The sequence below is a fragment of the Terrapene carolina genome, unplaced genomic scaffold (assembly GCF_002925995.2).
Source record: "Terrapene carolina triunguis isolate 2854851 unplaced genomic scaffold, T_m_triunguis-2.0 Scaffold141, whole genome shotgun sequence".
Classification (NCBI taxonomy): Eukaryota; Metazoa; Chordata; order Testudines; family Emydidae; genus Terrapene; species Terrapene triunguis.
Genome location: NW_020664492.1, coordinates 10,872,327 through 10,889,934, shown reverse-complemented (window position 1 = coordinate 10,889,934; position 17,608 = coordinate 10,872,327). Strand labels below are relative to the sequence as shown.

The 17,608-nt window shown below is 39.4% G+C and overlaps 1 protein-coding gene across 1 annotated transcript; it reads left to right on the top strand.

Moving 5' to 3' along the window:
• Positions 1-689: 689 nt before the first annotated feature.
• Positions 690-17,326, top strand: LOC112121170 (spartin). The gene is made up of 9 exons (XM_029911977.1): positions 690-798; positions 2,116-2,948; positions 4,109-4,306; positions 5,380-5,484; positions 9,483-9,612; positions 11,450-11,644; positions 12,541-12,699; positions 12,796-12,886; positions 16,878-17,326. The coding sequence occupies exons 2-9, from the start codon at positions 2,118-2,120 to the stop codon at positions 17,062-17,064; spliced, it is 1,896 nt and encodes a 631-aa protein (XP_029767837.1). The 5' UTR covers positions 690-798; positions 2,116-2,117; the 3' UTR covers positions 17,065-17,326.
• Positions 17,327-17,608: the final 282 nt, after the last annotated feature.

Sequence of the window (17,608 nt, the reverse complement as noted above, 5' to 3'; positions counted from 1 at the left end):
AGTCATGCTCACATGGAACCCCACTGACCTCAGAATGGGTCTCATTGTAAAATCAGAGGCACAGTCACTACAAATTTAAAACAAATTTTAAATTTTGACCTAAAGGAAATAGAACATCCTTGTGCGCAATTTCTCTCCCTCCACTCCATCCTCCCATTCGTTTCCTTTGTCGTCCCCCTTCTACCAGTCTCCTGATCTGTTCCCTCTCCCTTCACTCATGGTGGATTTAAATCAGCAAGCAGAACACATTTATTTAAATGATTATAATTGTTTCCCATTTGTGTATTAAATTAATTTGCCAAAGAAAAGTTCATTGTCACTGGTTGATATAACCATTAAAACATATTGATTTGATTATTTAAACTAACTGTAGCATGGATGCTAGATGTGGTACTTTTTTGTTAACCAGGAGGATTAACTACAACTATATACATTTATTTAAGCAATTGCATAGCTTAATTTAGATTCTTATTTCTATATTTTTTTCATTATATTAAAATGGTGCATCTTGTATTTCTTATTTACTAGATAATGAACTTTTTTTATTCATGATTTGTGTCCAGCTGAATTTGGATGGAAGATGGAATTCAATTTAAAAAGCACAAAAACAGCATTTTAAGTATTTTTATTGGTTGGGGAAAATCTGGTAGTTTCATTTAATCTCTAATTGTTGAAATTTACAGGAGAGGCTACACTCTGAAGAATGCTAGATGATTGATGAATAATCTGCAAAACTGAAAATAAAAGTAATTAACCCAAAAGCACAACAGAGACTGAAAGACTGCCATTTGGAAAAAGGTAAAAAACAATTTTTCCTCCATTATAAAGAATGAAAATGAAATAGATGACTTTTAGTACCATATTTATAAAGCTTGACCTCAAATGTTAAATGTTCTTCCCCGATCCATTATATTTAAAAATAGTCTTTAACTCATTAAACTTTATGAGGAGGGCTCATTAATTCAGCTCATCATTTTTTATGTCTGTGAAGTATTTAATAAAGTAGAGTGAGTGTAGGCCTTCACGTAAGTTGCTGTCAATTCAAATTTAATTTTAAATACATTTGTTTTTAAAATAAATACTTAACTTAAAATGGATTTTTAGATAAAAATCCGGATTTTTAATTTAAAAAACTCATCCTGCTTGTTGCTGCTGTTAAGGCTTTTTAAGACGCCCAAATGTAGTATCAGGAGTCTGTGATCTCTCCTGGTGCTTAATTTTTAGACCATTTACAATTGCAGGAACTGAAACCCAGCAGGACCCTCCAAACCTTTGAGTTCTCTGGATGACGAGGGTGCGCAGCACCTTGCAAGGTCACACATTAACTAACTTAAACAGTTGATTAGTGTAAAAACTGAGGGTCTAGTTACAGTATAAACAAACATTTTAATGTGAAGTACAAAATGAACAAATTGATCTTGTTCAGAATATTATATCAGAATTGGACACGTAAAAACTTCTTATAAAATAAAACAGTATTTGTCAGTATACTAAACCTATCAGCAAGAGAAATGAAACTAGATTTAGAGAAAACATTTTGAACAATATCTGCAATATATAGTGTTGCATTCTGTTTTGAGTTTCATTTCTTTGTTTTTGTATCTTTCTGCACTTACCAAGAAGTGCTGAGTTGACGTAAATGAAGATAGGGAACCATCATAAATTTTTAGTAATGGAGGGTCTGTGCATATATATCCATTGGAAATACACTTCTGTCATTATAAAATATTCTGGAACATAAACCCTTTCCACAGCTTTTCTCTCTTTTTAATAAGTAAACACCTCTGTGGTGTAAACTCCTCGTTCTGGATTAATCAGATCTGATTAATACAGGGTGAGAGTTCTCAATGAGCTGGAATCTTATTTTCTAATCCAAAGGTTAACCAGAAATGTATAATAGAACAGACCAGACCTTGCACCATGCAGATAGATACTTTTGGAGCTAAGACGATGTAGAGTGCTCTGTAAAATTTATTATACTGCTTTGAACAAAACAAGTTTTATCTTATAAGAAGTGTCTTTTAATTGACTGCAAACAGTTCTTACTGGATGCCTATAAGGATCAGGAAGGTATGCCTACACTTAGTCATGTTAACACTGTGTTCCAATTTGCAGTCATGGAACAAGAACCAGATCCTGCTATTCTAGAAGATGCAAACATTAAAGCTATTAAAGAAGAGTTCAAGAAAGCCTTTATCTTTGTCAATAAAGGACTGAATACAGATGAATTGGGTCAAAAGGAAGAAGCAAGGAACTACTATAAGCAAGGACTTGACCACTTGCTTAGGGGAGTTAGCATTCCATCACAAGGTCCTGAATGTACAGGATCCCAGTGGGACTCTGCCAGACAAATGCAGCAAAAGATGCAAGAGACTTTACAAAATGTTAGAACTCGACTGAATATTCTAGAACAAAATACCCCTGCTATGCAAACTAATGCCATCACAATGAATGTGCCTCTAGAGGTGCCCAAGTTATACCCAGTGATTCCCACTAATGAAAAGCCAGAAAGGCCCCCTGCACCTTATTCTCTGATTCCACTATCTGGGCCTCCTGCAGCAAATGAAAATGTTGCAACTACAAGCAAAGGGCAACTTCCAGCTATGAGTCCTTCATCTCCAAAAGCTCACTCTCTACCACATGAAGCTCCTCCTGTGTATACCCCTCAAGCTACTGATGGACACTATACTGTATCTTACGGTACAGACTCTGGGGAGCTCTCCTCAGTTGGAGAGGACTTCTACACAAAATGTACTCAGCCACCTCCCCTTGAAAGTCTAGGAGTAGATGCAGATGAATTGATCCTGATTCCCCAAGGAGTACAGATATTCTTTGTGAGTCCTGATGGGCAGGTTAGTGCTCCTTCATATCCTGGATACCTGCGCATTGTGAAGTTCTTGGACACTGATGGTGCAATGGCCCAGAATCGTCCCCCTGCGTTTCTTCAGGTAACAGTTGGTGTGGTGTTTAACTTTAGAATACATTGTGTCTGTTATCAATTTTTGCATACCTGCTAGAACTTTGTAATCTGAGCCATTTTGCCTCTTGCACTTCTTCTGAGCCAAAACCTGCTTCTCTTGTGTTACTTTGAAAGAACCTGTAGCTAGTGAAGGAATAGTTCTCTGTACATTTATTGTAGGCATAGATGCCACAATACGTGCTGTTGTCTCTGTGAAGAAATAGCTCTTTTTTGTCTGTCTGAGAGTTCCAGAACACCAAACGTTTCAATGGATTGCTTTTTTGGAATGGGTTGGCTTTTAACACTTTTTTGATCTTGTAGAACTTGTTTTCCCTTTCCTCAGATAAATTTGACCTATTGAATGATATATTGCCATCAACTGAATCTGTGTATAAAGGGTCAGTTTAAAATGGACTTAAATACTTAACTTTCTAGCTGAACATGCCAGTATGGTTTACTTGGATAACCGCAGTTCTGAATTTGTGTTGTATGTCCAACCTACTTATGTAAACTAGGGATGGAACAGACTTTTTAGGTTATCTAGTCCATCTTCTTGCCAGTGCAGCATTGTTTCCTTGTGTACATTTAGTACTGTTTTTCCAGCCTGGCTTCCAACTTCAGTCTCTTCTTTTGAGAGCTTGTTTGTTTGGATCTTCTTATCCTTGTCTACAAGGGGGACGTATTCCCACCATTGGTTCAGCTCCACAAGTGTTAGCAGCACTAGAAGCTCTGGACAGCTCATTGGCAGCCATGCCCATTCTTTACACTGTGTCATGTAAACCTGCTCTGAGTGGAGCAGAATGGCATAGGGACTGTAAATCCAGCACCTGTTTGGCATTAGGCTCCTCTACTGCTGAAGCTGAGTTTCCCGGGTCTCAGTAAAAGGCTGCTGTGCTATATGATGGCCCTGTGAAAGGGAATTTTATTTGTTCCTTATTTAACTTTGGTGGCAGTCTATTGAGAATGATGTATCCCAACAATACACTTTTCAGGATCATTTGAGGCTTTTTTAATAAAACTACATGGGAATCTTGGAGTCTATGATGCTAATCTGTACAGATCCTTTACCCTTCAACTGACATTACTTTTGGCATATTGAAAAAGCATGATTCTTTAATTTATATAAATGAATGTATTTGTCATTTTCAGGTTTGTGATTGGCTGTATCCTCTTATGTGCAACCATTCTCCTGTTCTGTGCTGTAATACTGGAGTCTACATGTTCCCAGATCTGATGTCGCAGGTACCAGGATCCCACGTGGGAGTAGTGCTATCTTCAGAACTCCCAGCAGCTGACAGAGAGCTGTTTGAAGATCTGTTAAAACAGATGTCTGACCTCAGAGTCCAGGTAAATTCTAGGGCAATAGTTTTAAACCAAGGATGAAAGATACAACAAATTGTAACTGCATAACAGGCATAACTTTGGGGTCTTACAGAAGAGTGATCTGGATCACTTGGTAAGCTGGGCAGAGTAATATGCATTTTAATACAGCCAAATGCAAAGGTCATACATTTAGAAAAAAACTATTGTAGGCAGTATTTAAGGATGGGGGACTATATCATGGAAAGCAGTGACTTGAAAGAGGATACTCAACTGAATGTGAGTTTCCCAAAAAAAGGCTAATATGATTCTCCAGGGAAATATTTAGTAGAAGGGCACTATTATCTTGCAGTGGTGAGACCATTGCTTGACTACTGTGTCCAATTTGGTTTACATTTAAAAAAAGATATTTAAAAAAAAAAAAAGGCAGTTTGAGTAGAACTTCAAAAATGATTAGAGAGCTGGAAAGCATGCTTGAACAGAAGAGTTTTTTTTTAAAGAGCTGAATCTACTTAGCTTACTGCAGAGAAGGTTAAGAGGTCACTTGACCAGTCTATAAGCAGCTACACAGGGAAAAGATATCTGATATTAGAGGACTCATTAATTTAGCAGACAAAGGAATAACAAGATCCAGTGGCTGGAAGTTGAAGTTAGAAAAACTCTAATTCGAAATAAGATGAAAATTCTTAACAGTGAGGGTAATTAAGCATTGGTAAATCCATCATCACTTAAAGGCTGTAAATCAAGACTGGTTGCCTTTCTAAAAGATGTGCTCTTCTTTTACCACCAAAACTCAAACTCAGTAGTGTTCATGAAGGACCCAGTCCTGCAGTGTTTTATGTCCAGGGAGCCCCCTTTGGCCAATGTAAAATCCTGTTAACCTCAGTGCAGCACTATGTTGGCACAGGATCCTGTATGCAAGGCATTGCAGGGTTGAGGCATTACTTAACAGGGAAAAATAATTTCTTCCAGTACAGGAATTACTTGGTGAAATTCTGTGGTCTGTGTTATGCGGGAGTTCAGACTAGATGTTCACAGTGGTCCTTTAATGGCCTTAAAATGCCATAAATCTATTAATTTGCCCTGATATGATGATGCAGGTGCCAAGATCCCATGAGGGAGTAGGATTATCTTCAGAACTTGCAGCAGCTGACAGAGAACATTATGAGGATATGTTAAAACAGATGTCTGACCTCAAAGTCCAGGTAAATTATAGGGCAGTGATTTTAAACCAATGATAAAAAATGCAAATTGTCAGTGAGTAACAAGTGTAACTTTATAGTGTTTAAAACTGTCAAATTGGCTTCTATGGTAGCCTGTGGTGGTGGAGTGCTCTGCCACAAAGGAAATGCAAAGGTGAATTCTGGTTCTGGTCTCGCCCCTTAATCTAAAAAGGCTTTGAAATGCTGTAGATCTTACCCCTTGGGAGGGAGTTCCTTCTAGTTAAGAAAACATCCCAACCCCATTCTGTAATCAGTATGCTTGTGATTACATGATAGCACTGAGTACTATCTCAACAACATTTGCTAGAAGGGTGCTGGCAACAGTGAGTTGGGGAAATTCCCAAGGTTCTGCTGTGGATTACTTGTTTAGTGCTTACAGTGAGTCAGCCTGCTTGGATGCAAAGGACCACTGGAGAAGAGGATGAGTGGGGAAATATTTTTAGGAATTTTAAAGAAATATGATTAACTTATTAAAAATATCACAATTAAGAAAGAACACATTATAATTGAGGGAATCTATTTCCTCTATGTAGAACGCCATTTACGGTAGTTTAATTTTTCTCAGAATTGTCAGCCTTCTGACAAGTATTTCTGTAAAGGTTCTAATATTGGTAGAACCAGCCGCCAGATATCTGTAAACTCAAAATATGTTACCAAATTGTTGTGTTTGCTCTGGAGAGTATTGTATATTATTTAGTGCCTACAATATGCTTAGCACTGTGCAATACATACAAATAGTCAGTCCCTGTTCTGAAGAGCTTGTCTAATGGAATGACATGCAAAACATGGGAGGATGACTTAAAAGGTAAAATGCAACAAAACACAGATTCCCACTAATGAAAAGCCAGAAAGGCCCCCTGCACCTTATTCTCTGATTCCACCATCTGGGCCTCCTGCAGCAAATGAAAATGTTGCAACTACAAGCAAAGGGCAACTTCCAGCTATGAGTCCTTCATCTCCAAAAGCTCACTCTCTACCACATGAAGCTCCTCCTGTGTATACCCCTCAAGCTACTGATGGATACTAATTAGAAAGTCACTACTGCTGTGACATGAAAGTAGTAGGTGTGGTGGCTTTCCTTAGCGAGCAACATAGAGAAATGCATGGGAAAGGGTTTGGAAGGAGACCAATGGGACATGAAGTCTGGTGTAAATCATAGAACAGAGGACCAAAAGGGAAACACAGCAAGAGACAGATCTGAGATGTACGCAGATTCATGAAGGGATATTTCCTCTTGGAATAACATGTACATTTGGATTCAGTAATTTTTGAGTTGCAAACATTCAGTATTTACTAGGAAAGTAAAACTTTGTTTTTCTTTTCTTTTTAAAGTACTTCATAAGCTGGTAGTCTTGATTTAATACTAAAAATATATGGTATTCACTATATATTGTTGTGTATTTGCCAGAGGTATTTTTATCATCCATGTCCATGATCAGTAAATCCCACTCCCTGACCTTGCAAAATACTTTCTCCCTTCCTCTTTCTACTAACCAAGTCACCTAATGTTTGCTGTTGAGAGAATCCACTTGAGACTATTATAGTGTTATAATAAAATCATGGAGGAGTTGTGAGTATTTCTTGGCTTTCTGTAATGACCATACTTATGAGCTATCACAAAGTTCTAAGTTATTTCTTTCATTGAGGAGACAGGTTTCAGAGTAGCAGCCGTGTTAGTCTGTATCCGCAAAAAGAACAGGAGTACTTGTGGCACCTTAGAGACTAACAAATTTATTAGAGCATAAGCTTTCGTAGGCTACAGCTATATGCATCCGAAGAAGTGGGCTGTAGCCCACGAAAGCTTATGCTCTAATAAATTTGTTAGTCTCTAAGGTGCCACAAGTACTTCTATTGAGGAGACAGTGCTTTTCAATTTCAAAAATTCTGAGCAATATGCTGAAATAGGATTTGACTGTGAAATGCTCTTCTAAAAAAAAGCTTATCTTTAAAGTTGCTCTGTGTTGGCAACCAACTTTTAAGACCATTTTAAAGAGTGTTTTTTCAAATCCAAAATAAACATTCATACTGCCTTGTCTAATTTTAAAAGATTCTAGAAATCAACATCTAAACTTTTAGTGGCATTTACGAAGGGGGGAGGGGTGGGAAGCATTACAGAGCCGCCTTTGTTGGCTTCTGAATGTTTAGCTAAATTGTTGTTGTGGGTTTTTTTTTATATACAGTACTGATGAGGACATAATTAGCAACTATATGTCATGTCTAACAAAATGACATGAGTTTTACTCTACATTGCAAAACAATCTATTTTTGCTTTATAATGACTCACTTAAGGAGCTTACAGTGTCGAGGATTAGTCAATGATACAAACTATAAAGTAACTTATCTGGGTCCAGCTGTATGTGTTAAGGATTTTTACCTAACAGGTATTTTAATTGTTTACATACAAGACAGTGTACACATTAAAAAATGGGATCCTATACTGTTATCAAACAATAATTGGTCATTTTCTTGGAGTTGTGACTAATATACTAAAGTCACTGACATTAGAATAGTAGGGCAATACTGGAGGTGAATCTCTGCATGCAAATCATACAGATTATGTTGCAGTGTTCATCTTCCAGTAGCACGTTTTTTAGTATCTCTGGCTGTTCAACAGAAAACTAAGGAAGAGCTCATCTATTTTTGGACTTCCTCTCTGTTCACCTTTCTCCTACTGTAACAGTCCTGTTCCATGTCCTTATTTTACTTTATTTTCTGAAAATATTTATTGAAATACACTTCCTCTGATTCTCCTGTCTAGTATTATTTTGTTTTGTATTTTTGTCCCTTATTTGATATCTGTGTTCCTGGATGGTAATTATAACCATTCTTTTCCATTGGTCCTAGACAGATCTTTTTTTCTTTCAGAACTTTTAACCAATCCTCTTTTCAGCTCTATAGATTACTTCTAGCTAAAGAGGGCAGAGAAAATTAAGGCGAGTTTTAACGCTACTTAATTTCAACAGTAAATAATACAAGTACAAGTTAAATACCAGGAGGGTCAAAGTAAAGTCCATTACATACTAAAATCATATTAATTGCAACAAAGTTGCTTTATGAAAAATAGTAGCCAGTCTGGTCTTTGCCACTGCTACTTCTGACATTGACAAACATTGCAGTCTAATCCAAAGGCTTTAGAATGTTAGAGATGAAGGCAGGTAAAGTAGCCTCCCTTGGCCTGAAGAGAAGGCAGCATCATACACCACTCTGTAGTGTTCCTGGCTGTGCCAGTCTGTAAAATCTCTAGCAGCACATGGCGTGAATAAATTTCCTTTTATTTATAAATTTGGGAGGGGAAGAGAAGAGGGAGCAAATTCCCAGCAAAGCTGTGTTTTGTTGTTGCAGCTGGACTCTCTGGGCAAAGATAGAACAGATGGGGCTGCAGCTCCCATACTGAACAGCAGCAAAGCATTGTCTTCCCTCTTAAAAATAAAATGGAAAGATGGACGTGTTTCTATTTTTTTTCTTACATTAAACCCCCAAAATAGAGTTCTCGGCTCTGTTAATTGACCAAACACTCCTGTTAGTAAGTTTCCACTCTAATTAGACCAGTCTACAATTTTTGTTTTAAAATGCTTATTAGAAAAGTTTCTAAAACAATATTGCTGTGAAAAAGTCACTGAATCTCTTCCTTGTCCCATAGCAACACACAGGCTTTCATCCATTCTCTGCTAATTTACCTCAGAAATAAGGAACTTAATCCCAGGTTTTTAAAGATATTTAGACATTGCTCTGCTCAGTGTTGCAATGCTTAAGTCTCATTAAAAGGTCAACAGGATGTAGGATCCTGTCACTTTTGAAAATGAGGCTTTGGCTCCTAAGTCACTTCAGCTTTATAACACTGAGTGGAGTAACACCTAAAGACCTTTAAAAATCTTGATCTCAGCTACTGTGGTTAATGGAGACCATCTAAGTACCTAAATAGGATAACTTGGTAGCTTGCTAAATACTTTATTTTCATGAATGTGTATTTCATCCCTTAGCCTTTGGAAGCTTCAAGTGATGTGATTAACCTGGCCCAGACTGTACGCATCCAACCAGAGCCTGAAGGAGGAGAGGGAGAAAGAGAGTTACCTGAGTGGAGTGAGAAAGTAGCCCATGGAATCTTGTCAGGTACTACCGGAATCAGGGATTTATGTTTAATATAATTGTCCTGCTAGTAGTGTTTAAACACTATATTTTGATTTAAAGGCATTGTTGCTGATGAACACTTTGTGGGGCAGGGGAGCTAGATCCACAAAGATTACTTAAGCTCTGTTGCAATGCCCAAATTTAGGCACCCAGCCACCTAGTTGAATCCATAGCCTTGAGTAAGGCACCTAGATTTCCTGTACAATGCATGGGGAGAGTTAGATGCCTAAAAATTGGGATTCACTATAGATAGCACAGAGTGGGGGAGCCACCTAAACTAGCCAATAGGAAATTTTGAGGAGAGGTATGACCTCAATCAAGCTCATTAAAAGGAGTTAGGCACTGAAGTCTGGGTCAGAGGGAGGCGCCTCCCTTCACTCAGGATTCACTGCCTTGAATTCTCTCTTGGACAAAGGTGCCTAAGCCAGGTCAGTCCTTTCTCACAAAAACAGAGGAGAAGGTGGTGCCCTCTCCCTCCTTACACGCAATAGCCAGGTGGTTAGAGCATCCACCAGGTTCAATGCCCACTCTGCCTAAACTAGAGCAGAGACTTGAACCCTGGTCTTCCACTTCCCCAGGTGAGTGTCCTAATCACTGGGCTGTAGAGTCGATCTCTCTGACCCAATGAATATTTATTTTATACAAAGTGGAACAGCTGCAGAAGCTGAGAGTGCCCCACTCCAGACTACTGCATAGCCAAGTGGTTAGGGCGCACACCTGAGAGCAGGGGGACCTAGGTTACAGTCCCTGCTCCTCTCTGGCAGAGTGGGGATTTGAACCTGGATCTCCCACATCCTGAGTGAGTACTCTAACTACTCAGATATACAGTATAAGAGGGGCACCACCATCTCCACTGTTTTGTGTAGGACCTGATCCAGTAAGCATGCCCTAAGACTGTCTCTGAGGTGAGATTGGTGGGGAACACCTAATCTGAGATCCCACCATGAGTTAGGCAGCTGGTGTCAGGGTTTAGACAGCTGTGTGCATGCCAGCCACCAGCAGAAACTTAGACACCTACAGGGTTAGATGGCATCTGAGTGGGGGTTCTGAGAATCTAAATGTTGGACTTAAGTGCCTAAATCCCTTTGTGGATCTAGCCCTGAATGATTCAAGCCACTGAAATGAAATGGTTTTAGTCCTTTATGATTATATTAGAGAAAACGGGCATCTGATCTTTAAAGAAAAGATAAGCATTCTGTAATGGTTCTGTACTCCAGATATGTGGTGACAGAAGAATAAATTTGTCTTTTTTTATAGAATCCTGTTTCCAGTACATTAGGCCTGCATTTCTTGTGCTGTGCTTGCTTGTGGGCTAATCGGAGCAAACTAAGCTGCCCTTGAATGACTCAGTACTGCTTTTTCTAAGAGAGTGCAGAGAGTAGTTGTGGGTAATTGTTCCTCTGCTCCCAGGGTTCTCTCCTGCTGATCACACCTCCTGTTCAGTGTGTGACTCTGGTGGGAGGGTTAATGAAGAGATATGGACTGTGTTGCATCCAGAATGCTAATGACACCCAGCTCTCTCTGTCTCACACTTAACCATGCTGGATCAGAGTCTATATGATGAAATTGAGGCTTGGATGAGGGTTAGCTAGGTGTGACGGAAATCAGACAAGTTGGAGATAATTTGGTGGTTGGGGAGGAAGCTGAAAGAAGAGTTGTGGAAATTCATTCATGCTAGCACCTCTGACTGAGGAAGTACAGCTGCCATTTGCAATACAGGTGTGTAATTTAGGTATGTTGTTAGGAGGGAGGAGAAAATACTGCCAGAAGTCCAGTCTGTAAATACTACACATCATAAGTTAATTAATTTGTTTTGAAGGAGCATCCTGGTTGAGTTGGGGTTTGGTCAAGGGAGCAGAATATACTGGCAAAGCAATCCACAAAGGAGCTTCCAAATTGCGAGAACACATTCAACCAGAAGAAAAACCTTTGGAAGTCAATCCAACTGTAGCCAAGGGGCTTCATGTAGCAAAACAAGCTACTGGAGGAGCTGTAAAAGTCAGCCGGTTTTTGGGTAAGATGTTCTGCATCTGAATTCTGCAAAAAGATGTTGTGTTGTAGGGGTAGGCAACCTATGGCACGCATGCCAAAAGCGGCACACGAGCTGATTTTCAGTGGCACTCACACTGCCTGGGTCCTGGCCACCAGTCCGGGGGGCTCTGTGAGTTGGGTATTATAGAGTAACCTGGAAGAGCTAGTTAAAGTAAGAGACAGTATGTGCCCTCCTGACCAGCTTACATCTATTTAAACAAGGCAGAAAAAAGGCAAGGAGGTATTATCCCCAATTTACAGATAGGAAACTGAGTCACAGAGAATTGCCCCAGATTGAGTTTATGGACTAGTCTACACTAGAAGTGCTACATTGGCGCAGCTGCACTATGTCTGGTGAAGATGCTCTATGCTGACGGGAGACAGCTCTCCTGTCAGCATAACTACTCCACCTCCACAAGAGTGGTAGCTATGTCGATAGGAGAGCGTCTCCTGCCAACATAGCACTGTCCACACTGGTGCTTTGATTGGGGTAACTTGCCTCGCTTGGGAGGCATGGCTTTTTCACACCCCTGAGCAACATAAGTTATATCAACATAAGTGGTAAGTGTAGACCTGCCCTATGACAGAACTAAGAAACTAACCTAGATCTTGATTTCAAGTCCAGTGCCTTAACCACAAGATCATCCTTCCTCCTTTAATGGGACCTGGGGCTGCTCAGCATCTCTGAAAATCAGGCCACTTCTATTTAGGTGCCTAAATATGAATTTAGAAGCCTCTTGCTCATGAATGGAATAAAATTGCAACATTTTAGACTTTAGTACCGGTAGAACTTTTAATTCAGTGAACCAAACATTTTTTTTTTCTCTCTATTTAACAAGAACTTTGAGACTCAATCTGAATACTTTTTTTGTGTGTTAGTTGAAGGGGTATGTTCAATAGCAAGCAGTATTGGAAAAGAGTTAGCCCCACATGTGAAGAAGCATGGGAGCAAATTTGTTCCTGAGTCGCTTAAGAAAGACAAAGATGGAAAGTCCACTTTTGATGGTGCCATGGTTGTAGCAGCAAGTGGAGTTCAAGGTAACAAAAAAAGAATTCTAAATGCATGCTGCAAGCTACATAACTCTCATTTTGCAATGCGTTGGCTTAAAATAAACCATTTGATTATATTTATAGGGTTTTCAACAGTATGGCAAGGTTTGGAAAGTGCAGCAAAATGCATTGCTACTAGTGTTTCAACCGAGACTGTTCAGACTGTCCAGCACAAGTAAGTTACATTTTTATCAGCTTAGTAACTGGTTTGTCTCCTACAATAAACTAGGATTATGTATGAACGATGGCCAACATATATGCCTTCTTATTAATCTTCTAGATTTTACAAAATTATAGCAAAGCTTACTATACAGGATAAAATCTCTTTGCACTAGGTATACAGTAAATGATGTTCTTGTAAGTGAATAGTGACAGGCTTGCCCTCTATCTAAATCTGATTACCGTATATACTTGTTCATAAGCGGAATATTTTTGGTAAAAAAGTGACACATCAAAGAGCGGGGGTCAGCTTATAAATGGGTCTACACCAAAATTTGATTTTCAACGCCATGGAATCATTGAATTGAATATCTAATACATTATTGTTTTGTTTACCTGGAGCGTTCAGAGGCACGGAGCCCCTCAGCTCCCAGTGGCCGTGGTTCGCCATTCTCAGCCAATGGGAGCTGTGGGAAGTGGTGCGCCACAGAAGCAGCTAGCAGCAGGTCCTGCTCCTAGGCAGAGGTGCGCAAGCGGCTTCGCACGACTCTTGCCCGCAGGCACCGCCCCCTCCCTCCACAGTTCCCATTGGCCTGTTGCCGGCCAATGGGAGTGCAGAGCCGGTTCTCAGGTTGCGGGCAGTGCGCGGAGCCCCGTGGCCCCCCTGCCTAGAAGCCGGACCTGCTGCTGGCCGCTTCCAGGGTACAGTGCAGTGTCAAAACAAGTAGGCACTAGCCTGCCTTAGCTGGGCAGCACCGCCAATGGGACTTTTAATGTCCCAGTTGGCGGTGTTGACCAGAGCAACCCAGTGCCTGACATGCCGCGACCCATTTGAAAAATGTTGCCCTAATGGATTTATTTTTTAGCTCTGTGGTCGAAATTAGTACGACTTTGAGAGATGTAGGTAGAAATCCTATTTGGAATTTGTGTGTATTTCAACACCATTTTTATTTAAAAAACACACAACCCTGTCTGGCTAAAATACTTCTAACTTTGAGTCACTTCTAACTCTGGTTGAGTCTTCACTGTTTTGGTTTACCAAAGTTTAACAAAAATTCAGATGAAGATGAGATAATCTGGTGTACAAGGAAGGAGTTTCAGCTACAAGTAGGTGCAAAGGAGGACATAAAAGGGGAGTGAAGGAAACTTAAAACATAGGCCTCAGCAGTAGAGATATTGAGCAGAGCATTTAAAGTTAGTGGACATAAATACAGATGTTGCCAGAGACAAGTGATAGGGGGATTTAGGAGCATGTGGTACTATGGTGATGGGAAGAAAGATGATGGTAGAGATCATCTGAAGAGTTGAGAAAATTACCAACTAGGAGATATGAAAAGGAATGTTGGAAAGATGATGACTAAGGTGAAAGGGTGCAAGTGTTATCTGGAAAACAATACAATAGGCATGGTCAGAACTGGGAGGTTCAGTAAAGGCACTTGGGTAACAATGGAGTCAGTGACAGATGGTCTAGCAGCAGTCAGGTCAAAGTGGTACATGTAAATGCAAACAGATCAGAAGAGCACAAAGAAGCAGGTAAGACAATGAGTAGACAAACAATATAGAGTAGAGGTCACTGGTGAAAAGTTCAAGTTCTGTGGTTGTGCATTTCAGACTGGAGGCTGTGAATGTACTCCTGGAATGCATTTTGGGGAGATGGCAAGCAGGTTGGTGATGGGTCTTTTATAGGTAGCTGCAAGAAATACATTAAGGCTTGTGGTAGGCTGGGCATAATGCCTGCAGGTGGCATGGAAAGAAAATCATTAGTCTTACACCCTGGATACAATGACATTTCATTTTTTTTATTTTTTTTTTAAACTAGCTTTTCTGTACTCCCCACCCTGTAGGATGAAGTAATTTGTTTATAAAAATCTGCAAGAGCTTTGGTGGAAATATTAGCAGATATTGCTATTTACAGAGCTATAGACTGGGCATGTCTGAGAAACATGCTTAAAGGTGGGAGTAATCATCAGTCCTATCAGGGCTTTTATTGTGTGTGTTCCACATGTCATTTTTTTAGAACAATCTGACTAATCAAAACTGCATCACTGTTACCTGGCTGTCTAATGGTATCTTACGCCTAATGAACTGTCATACTTATTTCTAATAGGAAGTGGCTGGAGGAGCTGTATTAGTACTCTGCTGCCATTTAAAATCATATTAATGTTTGTTTTTATTTTAGATATAAAAATAGGAAACATGGAGATCAGCTATCAACAGCCACTAAGAGTGACAAGCAATAAGTAACTAAATTTTGCAGTTAACTAAAACTTACAGTATTTGATAATTGAGGATTTCCCCCCCATCTCTTGCATTTGGCTCTATCCAAACATGTTTTAAAATTCTACAAGAGATCTTTTAAAGCTGGTTTCAGTTTAGGTGGGCAAAACTCAGTTTTCTGTAAGACAACTGTAAAAATCAGCATTATGTACATTAAAGGAACACTGTCCGGTTTCCACCAAACTACAAGTGTTCTGGACTTGAATGTAGCTGCAGAACTACTAGCTCTGTTTGGGTGCAAGTGAAGTAAGTGGCCTCTAACTACTTGGGTTCTTATACTGGTGTCCCTCATTCTAGTATCTGAGTGCATCTTGACACATTTAAAAACAAAAACCCTCTCAGTTGAGGCACTCAGATTTTGAGCTGGGGTGAAGAATCAATTTATCAAATCTTGTATATAGGGCTTAGGAAGAAAGCAAAATTTACTATACACTTTGGCATTGGATGTACCATAATCAGTGCAGCTACCTGTTGCAGTGATGCTGCAGCAAACTTATTTAGTGTATCAACGGAGGAAATAACTAATCAAACTGGCAAATATTTACTCCTTGCTGTCCACTAATTCTGTGATCTGCAAATTAGACCATAATCATGATTAAGGCTGCTACTCTATCAACAGAGAATATTCAATTTTTTCCTCCTCATTTAGTTTCCGTGCTTGGTCCAGCCCTCAGTAGCCAGGGCTGCTCTTCTAGTATTAGATAAGGATCCAGACTTTAGTTCTCCTAACATAATACATTACCCTCCACCCAAGAACTTTCAGACAAAAAACGCAGCAAAAATATTATGGCCCTGACTCTGAGCTGGGTCTTGCAGGAGGCTCAGCCCGGATGGTGAAGCAAAGTTGGTTTAGCACTGTTGGGATTCTCAGATCACCAAGACTATTTCTGGCCTGCTCTTATTTATGCATGGCTACAATGCGTCCCAAGGGGCTGTGTGGCAACTTGGAACAGCTGGATTGCTGAGTGCTCTGGCCATTCCCCTGTGCTGGTCCAATACAAGGATGTTATGCTGGCCCTACATTGCTGGAGAAATTCCTAAATGGGGAGATCTGGTTGCTTACTTGCCCCCTTAGGCTACAGAAGCAGTGTAAAGAGGCTGGAACACAGCCCAGGACTGAGACCTATGTTTGAGTATGTTGGATTAATACCTCCCCTTGCCAGGATCTTCTGATACCAGGACACTACTGACTGAGGCTTTCCAATTAGTAGAACTACTCTCTTCCCATTGTTCTGTCTCCAATTCATCTCATTTCCTTTATTCACACCTGTAGGGGAACAGTCAGATTTTCATCCCCCAATACCATTTACACCTAACTCCTGCAGAAAAGAACAGAGCAGTAGTTGGTATTCTGACACTTGAAAAGAAAGTTATGGAATTAATAAGCCTTGTGACAGATTAGCAGCCATAATGGATATGAATTATTTTAGCAATTTTTAATTTTGATGTTTAAATATTTAAATGAAGTCTGGTCAAACTTGATCTGGGTTCTTTCATTTTCTTTGTGCTATGCCTAAACTCTTGCTTTGGGACAAGATTTCAAGAGGGGTGAATTGCTACAATCCATAGTAGCTGTAGTCTTGTGAAGACCCCATACTGAAACAGATTTACAACCATGTGGGCATGGGGAGCAAGGGTTTGCGCATAAGGAAAATTGAATGAACAGATGACTTCACTTGTATTAAAGTTTAAAACGTATTTTCATATCTACAAATATGATGTTTCTTAAGGTATGGGGATGATGCAGGCCATGCTACAGACAACGCTATGAATTCTGCAATCAATGTTGGTGTGACAGCATTTAACATTGACAACATTGGTATCAAAGCTATAGTGAAGAAAACTGCAAAACAGACTGGTTATGCTGTGCTGGATGAATATAAAGTACTAGAAAAGGAGAAAAAGAATGGAAGATAAAACAGTTAATTTCCCAAAGCCTTACAGTATGGATGTAACTTACTATTTTAAAGTAATGGGGTAATGCTAACCTATAACGTAAGTATTTATTTTTATAATTGTCTTTATGAAAACTAATTCTTTACATACTTGAGAAAACTGAAGGCATAAAACTAGTCATTTTCTCTGAGTTGAAAGTACCCTTCATTCAGCACTTCTGCATCATGTATCAGTCTGACCACTGGAAGGATATGGATTTGGAATTGCATGTAGTACAGTCAGGGAAAAAAAATCATCTCCATAATCTATTAATTCAAAAACACTATTTTTCAAAATATAAAATGGAACAGTAACACGAATGGAAATATGAATTGGTCTTGAGTATTTTTTTGTAATGCTGTTTGTAAAGAAAAAGGGTTGGTACTCTGAATAAATCTAATAGGGTTTATAGTTTAATTCCCCTTTTAATTATGGTTGAAATGAGTTTGCCAAGGCAGAATTGTCTATCTAATTATATGCACTAAGATTAGTTTGGGGTTCCATTCTTTAGTTTCCAAAGACTAGA